Genomic DNA, 10,713 nt, shown 5'->3' with positions numbered 1-10,713 from the left:
AAGGAGTAGTGTTTGTGTGAGTGTGCGTGCGTGCTTGTGGCTTGTTGTGTGTTTGCCTGTCATGCCCTTGCCTGCGCCTGATGTCCCGGCCTCTCAGAGGCTGGCACTGGACTGTCGTACCCTTCTGGACCATCGCGTTGGCAAGGGTAAGTTCCAACACCAGCTCCTCTGTTCTCTATCTGGCTCCTTTTCTGTTTCTATGTCACAAGAATTGAGAATTATTTCACTGAAAAGTTGCTTTCTTTGATATGGTGCCACGATGTGTGCCAAAAGATATATCATGCTGCAAATGGAAAGTACTATTTGGGTTCTGACGTGTTGCGAACAGCCTCCCGTCCTGTTATAAGCTGAAATTGATTGACCTTGTTTAATAGTTTGTTGCGGATACTTGAGCACTTGAGTAGGCAACCACCGAAAGGAGCACTGGGTGTGATCGGTATTTAGCACAGGTTGCTGTTGAATGTTTTAGACTAATTAAAAGGAATGCTCATTTATTTTCAGTCTGGGTCATATTTAATTGCTTTCAGCCTTAATCTTGACTGATTCAAAAAAATCTTACATTAATATAATGTTCTCCTTGGCATGCACTGTGGCTCTACAGGGAATGTTGGTTCAGAACTGCTGGCATGCAAGAACAAAGAAAACAAAGGTTGATTGTGCATGATGCCAATTATTCAAGCAAAGTGACCCTGTTATCCAACCCAAGTGAATTACTAAAACAAATTACAGTAACTGTAAAGATAAATTTCTCCTGATGAAGCTTAATAAAGTATCTTTACTTAACCTGATCCGAGCTCCGAAATGCAGTGGACGATAGTGTCATTCTATACAAGGCTGCAGCCTAAACACCGGCAGGTATGTTTAAATCTGTTTTTATTAGTTGCCCAAGTGAGAACAATTTACCACCATTTTAAATTCATTGAACCAGTCCTGATGTAACCCATTCTCTTCTCCTCCTTCAATCATTGACAACTGAGCACTTTATAAAGGATCTTAGCTTTCTCACTGTGAGACTAGATTTTTCCAAAAAGCTGATTGTTGTGCTGATGGTCAGTCTTGAAAATTCATGCCATGTTACCTATTAATAGGTTATGGGAATAATGGAAAACTGTGAACTGAAAACATTGAGTAGGCATAAATTACATTTCAAGCAATTCTTCATGCTTTACAAGGATGCTTCAGCATCATGGGATTTCAGGTGTCATTGCAAATTCGTCCATTACAGCCAATTATGTGAACATCATAGCTGGTTTTTATGTTTGTCATAGTTATTGCCGTGTGATAATGTAGATAAACGCATGAGTTGATTTCAAAGCTCTGCTTATGTGATGCATTTGTCGTTGCGCAGGTGAGAAGCCCTGTCGTCCCAGAGATGTGAGCCAGCTGCTCGACAGCCTTGTGTTTATACACTGTGGGTTTAGAAAATTAAACCTGGAGGAGAATGAGTAAACAGTGACACCCTGAAAACGATAGTATTTCACAATTTTGCAGTTTTTCCACAGCTTTTTAAAAATGTAAGTACCAGTAAACATGGTTATATAATCACACATTTTCAGCAATTTTTCTGCATTAAAAAGGTAACTGATTAAAAACTGAGAGGCTGGCATACTTGAGGTTGCCACCAGCCACTGTGGCTGATAGAGGAAAAAGTTTACTTCCATTCTTGACAAAATAAAGAAGGAATTAAAGATAGGCATTTTGATGGCAGGCTATTAAATGGATTTAAATGTAGCAGAAAGTGTCATAAGGAAAGGAAAAACCAAAAGTAAGTAAAGGAGGAGGCATGGGAAGATTAATGATGGAGAGGAGGGAAAGAATGATGCTGGCAGGGGGTGGGGAGAGAGGGAAGGAAGATTGCGTGGGTGTTAGGTCTTCTTCCTTTCTATCCCTGTGGTGCATATTTCTCTCTTATTGACCACCCCCTTGTTTGTATGTGCGCCTGCATATGAAGTCTGCACTACCCCCTTGAGAAGGAGCACTGTTGCAGAAGACAAACAGGAAAATCCAAGGTCATCACGGCACGCTTCTCTCTGACGTTGCCTCTCAGCCCCCTTCCGTGCGCGCATGTATATGCCGATGTGTGTGTGCGCGCGCGCGTGTGTGTGTGTCTTCTCAGCAGGGAGAGTGTGTAATTCATTTCATCGAGCCAGACTCTGCACCAATCACGGTGCGCATTCATATTCCTTTTAGCTTCAAGCACACGTGCAGGCATTTATCCCAGAGTGAGCGGTGTGTGCGTGTGTGCGTGTTCAGTGCCTCTTGGCACAGCAGTGTGTCTGTAAGAGCGACTAAAGCTGCATTAAGGAAACATAGGCGTCTGCAGTGAGAGACTCCAACATAACGATTGATGTACGGTAAGTCATCCCTCCGTTGTGAATTTGTGTGCGTAAGCATGTGAGTAATGTGAATCATCCAGCGTTCAGCCTGTTTTCCTACATTCTACAAACATGTTTCCTCTTAGCTTTCTTGTGATAGACTGCAACTGTCACACCAGTGTTAACGTCTCCTCAAAGCGCATTGTGGGAACTTAGTCTCTTATGAGGATAATCTCTGTTAAATTACAGTATTAGCTTACAAGGAGACGCCACTTTCAAGATGTTTATTTTCGGTAATAGACACTTTTTACTTGCATTGTTTCCTTATGTCATATATAAGTTGGTAACATAGGGTTCTCTGCACTTACAACATAGTCAGCTTACTGTTGTAGTTGTCTGTGTGAGATGTTGTCGAGCATACAGTATGGATGTTTAATTTTCATGCTATCCTTTACTGGTTTTCATGATTCTTCAGTGTTTTAGGTAGCATATGATAAATTCATGCTTCCTTTTAAAACAAGAAAAGCAGTATATGTGCAGTTAAAAGTTAAAGCTCGGGATACTTTTCTGACAAATTTTCAGATCAGGAGACAATGCCCTTGGTGAAATGTTGTCGTTTACTGTCGCTCCGGTGTCACCGGGACATGTTGATATTTGGTTCATTGATTAGCAGTCATTAAAAATGTAGGCAGCTTTGCTTTGAGTTTGCAGACTATTGATGGAAAAAGGCTTCAGTTAGTAGGCTTATGAATTATCAACACAGACAGTGCACACTGGAAGATCAAGCTCAGTTTGGCTTCACTGCGCACGGCACTGGTGAGCTACTATGTGGAAATGGTTCTCTGGGCTTGAGACCCTCATAGCCTAGTTTCAGTGGTTGTTTGACAGTGATTCATGGTGTGTCAGATTGGCATTGTGTCACGAGGATTTTTTGGCAGCCGGGTCTGTACATCAGATTGCTGGTCGCATAATACCAGCTGTGTTCGCTGCCACCCACACTGGATCGAAATGTTTGCTTTGAATCTGACACTGTGTACATGGATTGATGGTTGAAAAAAATGTATATACTGTACATATGCATCTGCAAAGTGTCAATACCCCGAAGATACGTTCTCAAAAGACAGGAGTCGTCGTGACAGAGAGAAGTGAATTTGAATAGCTGTCCTTCTCTGCATGCCTTAGTGACAACAATTCTCATTTCTCCCTGGTGCTATCAGCCTCTTCTCCGTGTAGCTCACCCTCTCTCCTCATCTGCTATACAGATTTCCCAAACTCACTGAGTGACAGCTTGTGTGCATATTAGTAGGCTGTTGAATCAGTCCTGCTCATTATTTGCTGACACTCTCCTCGCCTCATCTTGCACTCTGTGTGTTTATAGATTATGTTTAAAGATGTTCTGTCCCTCCTTGTTTGCTGATGTAAAAATAGCAGGACTTGGTCTGTCTCCCCCCTCCCAATTATGTAATAACACCCCTGAAGGGTAACATGCTTTGTGACCAATCGTGACAAGAGTCATGTATTTTTCACAGGTATACAGCTTACAGAAGATTGCTGCTGAGTATGTTTGTGTATGTGGTTGTGAGTGTGGCCTGTTAAACCAGTGCTGTGCATGACCCCAGGTGGAATGTGGGGTCTAAATGTGTATTCACAGTTCTGCCTCCCTGTTTCTCTTTCTCTCTCTCACAAATATACAAACACAGATCCAAAATGTGTTTGATATTCTTGCGGGGTGTTAGGACTATATTTGATCTCTCTTGTCAACCACGTGACTTTGGGCACAACAGAGCAGCTTATGAACAGCAGGTGCAGATATGATACTGCGAAATGCGATGGGCTGCTTGTCACACTCCTACCGTGTGTGTGTGTGTGTGTGTGTGTGTGTGTGTGTGTGTGTGTGTGTGTGTGTGTGTGTGTGTGTGTGTGTGTGTGTGTGTGTGATATTAATTTGACTATTATAGTCCTGCAGACAAGTTCCTTTTGTTTAAGATGTTAATGCACCTTCATCTTGTGGTGAGGTTGAACTTTTTGATTTGCGGTTTGCTAGTGTTCAGTGCAGAGGTGTGCAGTAGTCCTATCGACACTTGACAGTGTAAGAGTATGTGCCTGGAGAATTTTTTTTTTATTTTTATATATATGATTAAGCACAAACATTTCTATCAGAGCTATGTCTTTTTTGTTTGCCCCTATTTTTACCACTTCAGCATGCAGTTTTTTCTCCCCAATCTGTCTCTCTCTCACCCTAATGTGGAAATGTTAAGCTAACATCCTGGGGGAAATGGAGAGTGTAATCTGTTAATGTACCAACCCATTGTTACAGGGATAAAAATAGGTTTGTGATTGGCTGGCTACTTGCTTTGGTGGTTTGAGGGGTGGAGACCCCTCATCTGTAGACATATGCGCACATAAGTTGATCCTGCATAGATGTGTAGCTTAGCATCAAATCAGTGAAATTAGTAGATATTACAGAGACCAGAGTTCCCCGACTTTGGTGCACCAGGTTGGAGAGATGTCTTCCTTCTCTTTATTATCTTGTTCTGTCTACCAACAACCAGCAATTCATTGTTCCTCAGTTTAATGCTCCTCAAAGTGTGTGTGTGCATGTTTGTGTGTGGGTTTATGTGCGAGTGTGTATAGAGGTGTGGAGGAGCTCAGTTTCCAGCCCCTTAATGTGTTGTCAGTTTGCCATGCAGAGTGGGTGGATGTCGTGCGATCCCCTGCTATGTGCACTTTTCACCGCTGTCTTCCAAATTCCTGTCCACCCACTTTGTTGCTCTCGCTTTGCTTTTTCCACACTAACCCACCGTTACCAACACTAGACACAAAACAACTCTGCTTATTTATTTATTTATTTTACACAAACTGAATACAACTCTGAAACTGCATGCAATTCTCTAGATTTTGAAGTTAAAGGCATGCTGGAAGCAGGATATGTGAGTGTTTTAAAATGTGGCAGTTGTAGTCAGTGTTGTAGTGACCAGTAGGTGTACCGTGCCACCTCACACATTGAGTGTTTCTTGAGATGTAGAGACTACTTTTCTGCCTGGGGCTGAAATAGCTTTGTCAGAAAAAAACAAAAAAAAAACCAACTGTTCAGATCTTTCGTGCCGTTGGCCTACCTGCGATGGCAGCACACTAGTAAAAGGAAACATATAGGATGTTGCCTGAAAAGATAACTTGCTTATAACTAATTGCAGTAGAGGTGCATATGCTTGCACTGATCCACAGGTGTAGGAAATGATATAGAAATTGCTACACTCACAGAGCTATTAAAAAATTTTGAGGATGTTTGGATCAATAGCAATATGAAGTTTTCCCTGTAAAACAACTCTCCCTGTGTTATCTCTCTGCTCCTCTCAAAAAAAATCCTTCCTCTACTGCTGACAGAGAGGACAGGCTGGATTTTAACTGGACAGAGAAGATGCAATAAGTACCACTAAGCTGTGACTCATTCAATCCACTTCCCCCATCAGACTTCCATCTATGTCTCCATCTTTTACTCTTTCCCTGGCTGTGTCTCTGCCAGTCTCTATTTGTCCTCCACCTTTTCCTTTCTACACTTGGGACCTGCTGTATTTTCATTAATTCAGCGGCGACTCCTACTCTCAGGCCCCAGGCTGATATGGCGAAGATGACTGAAGGAGGTAGAGGGAGGTTGGGTGGATGCAGGAGGAAGGGAAGGAGGGAGAGAGCGGTGCAAAGGCCTCATTAGTGTTTGAAGTGATGGAGGAGAGAGGAGCACTGCTATGAATAGACACACAGCTCTCAGAGATAAGCCTGAGCACCAGCACAGCTCCTGCTACAGAGTTCAGCAGAACTTTTAAAGAGCCGACAGAAGCCTTGAAACAGAGGGGCCTTTAAGTAGTTAAGACAGTAAAGATGCCTTTTATTCTATTAAAAGGCTTTTCAAGGACATCCTGCCTGCACTAACTCCCCTCCTCCCAGGTGTAGGACACTGATAACATAGCTCGTGAATGTAGGGAACTTAGCCCAGAAGAGGGAATTGTATTGCTTGAGGACGGTCTCCACACTTACAGAACTCAAACGCTCAACTAATGCTGTGTTAATTTGAAATAATTACCTTTGCGTGACATTGAATATTTCCCTTAATAACACTGACATAGTTTATAACTGTGTTCCTCATTATAGATTTGAGAATTTGGGGGTGAATCAAGCGAAATATTAACAAACGATGAACTGGTGATGACATTCTGGTAGTATAATATAGAGCTGAAACAATTGGTCGATAAATTGTTTAGTCTTTAAGCAGAAATTTATCAGTAAATATTTTGATGACAGATTAATGATTGAATTCATTTTTAAGCAATAATGCCAAAAAAATGCAGGCTGCAGGCTCTGACTTCTCATGTGTGAGTATTTGCTGTTATTTGTCTTTTTGTGATAGTAAACTGAATACTTTTTAGTTTAGGACTGTTGGTCGACAAAGCAACAAGCAATTTGGGAAATTGTGATTTATTTTCATTCTGACATTTTATCGATTTCAATGATTTATCACTTCATCCTGAAAATAAACATCAGATTAGTCAATAATGAAAATACTGTTAGTTGCAGCCCTAATATAATGTTTTGTGGGGTTTTTTTGTACTGCAAGTCCCCGGAAATGCGTTTATGTTGTTGTTCCGCAGGCTTCCATTATTTCAAGTGTCCTGTGTTCACATTTGTTTCTGTTTCATTATTTAGTATAGTTCTGTATCATTGGGAAATTAACTGTATTGCACATGAAACTTGATTGTTGCTTGTCTTGTGCAGTGGTGTGTATGCACAATGGTGAGTCAGGCACGTGGTATGCCTCCATCATGGTGAGTCTGGCACGTGGCTGCTGCCACGTTGGTCCATTTTATATTGAGAATATAATTCTGTGATATGGGATATGTAGCAGGGAGGCTTGGTGTCTCATAGTGTGAACAGTGTGTTGATCACAAGACACAAGGCTTGTCGCTGGCTGTGTTGGTTGGTTAAAGAGTTCTTATACATTTATGGTAGTGCATTAAAAAGATTAAATATATTGTCTTGGTGTCATGAGTCAAGGGAGAATCTACAGTGTAATGGATAGTGGATTGTGAGTGAGGGGTGGCTGGTAATCATGTTAATATCTGGCCTGGTATGCTCTCAAAGTGAAGTTTTAGTGCCACATCAGCGAATAAAGCTTCAATCTGTGTAAGAGCAACCTAAAATAATGAATAATGAAACCTTTTTTTCGTTGGGGGAATAGAATGAAGGAAAATGATGTTGGGAGTGAGGAAGGAAGGAAGGAAGGAAGGACAGAAGAAAAGCTGTTCCTTTGCAGATTATTTTGCTTTTGTCTGTCACACACTAAATGTGTCCTGTTTTTGTTTGAAGTGTCAGGCTATCAAATCATTCGTTGAACTTGACTGAATTGCTGACAGCATAAATGACCTACTTTTTTGCATAACCTTTTGTGACTCCTAACCTCATATATTCGTTTGGTGAATGCAGGAATATAATAATCGTTGTGGAGAGCTGTGTGAAAGGTTGAAAGATTCATTTGGTTTTTTTTTGTTTTTTTTCTTTTAAAGTTCCTTTTCTTTTTCTTTGTTTTTTCTTCATTCTCCCAGGGTCCCCTTATGACTCACCACTGCTGAATTCCCTCAACCAATCAGAATCCAGCTCTTGCTGGCTGCCTTGCTTTCTCCTCAGTGCAAAGTCAGAAAAACCACTCATGAGTGTGTTGCCCTTTTCTCTCCAATGCTGTCTTAATTGCACTGAGAGAAAGAGAGACAGTGTGTGTACGTCTGTGCCTTATGTGGTTGAGTAGGTATTATCATCTGAGTGGCATTGTTGGGACTGTAATTGTCTTGTGACCACATTCTTTCCATATGCAGCCTTCCACAACTGTCTTTTCACAGGATACATTCACTTAGCATGGGTTTGTGTGGAGAAATAAAGGCTGTTATTTTACAACAGTGCAGACGAACTTTCGAAGTGCAAACCAAACTTCTTTTTAGCAGAAGCCCAATAAACATGAACGTTTCTACATGTTTTATTCTTGGACTCAGTAGTTTGAATGATGGCATCATGCCAGTACTGACATTGGTGGTCAACATTTGGCAGCTCTGTTCTTACACGGTATTTGACTATGGAGTTTTACGGATGCATGTTGATGCTTTTTGTCCTGATTCGATTGAAGCTATGAATAGAGTTCTTTCGATCTGTCTTGTCTTTCCATATTCATCAGTTCGGCTGATCATTTTTACCTGTCACAGCGGGCTAGACACAGCTGCACATGATAAAATGAATGGCCAATTTGAAGTGTACCACTCCAATTAGGTCTCATCAATAATAGTGAAAAGACTGTTAATTGTAGCTTGTTAGCTTACCCATTACTATTTTATTAGCTACAGCTCTGTTTTTTCCTTGCAGACAGTCAATTTAACATAGTATGATTTATTTCTTTTCATCATTAATTTTCCACCATGGCCTCTGTGCAGGTACAGTATGTTTTTAATGTAAAGTCATTATTGGCTGATTAGTAGCCCAATGTTCACTGAATGTGTAGTACGTGCCAAAACTACCACTCGCTACATAGCAATTTTAACCCTGCCTACAGTATGTAGTGTCTGTAATCTTACCTCTCGAAAAAGTGGCTGCTTTAAGACATACCTTATTACTTTGGCTCTGTGTTCTTTCATTTACACGGAATTACACAGAATAGACAAATAGTGCTACAACAGAGAAGGGACAATAAAATAAGAGGTGTTTACTTGTTTTTTTTTTCTTTTTGTTTTAATTGCATTTCTGTCCATCATACTGTAGAAGGCTAACTGACCGTCTTTCTCTCCCTCTTTGTTTCTCTCCCTCCTCTCTCCCCATCTCTTATCTTCCTCAGGGGTTTGTGGTTGTTGCGGGGCACTCAGGCCTCGGTACAAGAGACTGGTAGACAACATCTTCCCAGAAGACCCAGAGGTGAGAAGCTCAAGTGGCACTTTCTGTTTCTCTAGAAATCCTGTGTCTTGCTGTTTTTTGATAACCATTTCCCTGGCTTCTACATGATTATCCATAGAAATCAAATGGAGTTTACTAATGCACTTGCTGAATTGTGGGTAACAGCGGTTGTTATCCTAACAGGGTACTGTGCCTTCATGAAGATTAGTTTATTTAGTTTAGTTATCAGGTAAAATTTAGACAAGACAATATCGCTGGTAGCTTTCAATCTGTAGTTCCTAAGTAGGAAAATATAAACACAGTGTTATGATAACTTCTTAAATTTAGGAAGAGTGAGGTAGGAGAAACCTTTGCACCGTCTCCATACATAATTGTATTCTTTAAAGCTGTCGGTGTCGAACCACAGACCTCATCTTCACTACCACTTCCTCTGATTAACGGAGATCTGATTCAGATGACTCATAAAGAGAATTAATTTGAGTGGAGAAGAAGGAGCCCATTGGTTGCAGAGGAAACTTTTCATAAGTGCCTCTGTGCTGATGCAGTAACCCACTTTACCTGTCAGATCTAGTAGTACACACAGACCTTTTTCTGTGTATGTGTGCAGTTTGGGAATAATGAAGCTGTCTGATAACATTTACTCAAAATTGCCTCACACTGTGAACGCATGTGGGAGTGTGTGCGTGTGTGTGTGTACACATTCACTGTATTCCAGTTTTTCTCCCACATAATTGGTAGTAAGGTGGTTAAATATAGGTTGTATTTGCTGCATGTGTCTGTTCACTCAAAACGCCCCCACAGTACAGGACAGTACATTCTTAGTTGAAATTCTATTACTGGGGTTTACCAGCAGGGAAGAGACTACAAAGAATCTCTCAGACATACGTTGATTTACTCTGTTTACAGCCGACATAAGCCTATAAAGTCTGCAGGACTACAAAATGACTCACTATATTTACCACAAATCCAATATCAGCTTTTTCAGCTAGGGGGCGTTGTTTCGTTGTCAGCTGCCATATTCTCGCCTGTGTGATTGATTATGGCTTCCAGCCACAGGATGTTTTGAAGAGGCAGACAAAAGCAGAGCCAGCCCTGTGCTGATCTCTATAATAACCCTCTGACTAGAGGTATAGGCCTTTTTCACAGCAGACACTCTGACCTGTCATAGCTGGAAAGCACAGGTGCAACATGACATCAATGAGTAGCCTTATTTCAGGCCTTATTTGCACCAGGAAGCCATGCCATCTGGAAAATCTTCAATTAAATGCAGCAATGCATCAATAATGTTATTTGTAACACCTGTGCTTTTCCTACTATATAAAGGCTTGGTCACATAATGTTTCCGTTCAGTGGACTGTGTTAAAGGGGCTTATGGTTATTGCTCATACATTCTTTGCTGATTGTTACTTTTTATGCTTTTTGCCTCCAATGTGTCATAAGTGGAAAAAATGATTTGGTATGCTGGGTTTTTTTTTTT

The 10,713-nt window shown here is 41.0% G+C and overlaps 1 protein-coding gene across 2 annotated transcripts in view; it reads left to right on the top strand.

Moving 5' to 3' along the window:
- LOC120788730 (protein EFR3 homolog B) overlaps positions 1-10,713 on the top strand; it is a 28,177-nt gene that overhangs the window by 1,084 nt on the left and 16,380 nt on the right. The window contains exons 1-2 of one of the 2 annotated variants that reach the window (XM_040124773.1): positions 2,246-2,354; positions 9,181-9,257. In XM_040124773.1, the coding sequence (XP_039980707.1) occupies positions 2,348-2,354; positions 9,181-9,257 (84 nt within the window). In that variant the 5' untranslated portion in view covers positions 2,246-2,347. Of the gene's footprint in view, positions 1-2,245; positions 2,355-9,180; positions 9,258-10,713 lie in introns of those variants that run through there. The other variant, XM_040124772.1, reaches the window with a different exon arrangement.

The sequence above is a fragment of the Xiphias gladius genome, chromosome 4 (genome assembly GCF_016859285.1).
Source record: "Xiphias gladius isolate SHS-SW01 ecotype Sanya breed wild chromosome 4, ASM1685928v1, whole genome shotgun sequence".
NCBI lineage: Eukaryota > Metazoa > Chordata > Actinopteri > Istiophoriformes > Xiphiidae > Xiphias > Xiphias gladius.
Note: the sequence above shows the minus strand (reverse complement) of the source record. Positions and strands in the feature narration are given on the sequence as shown.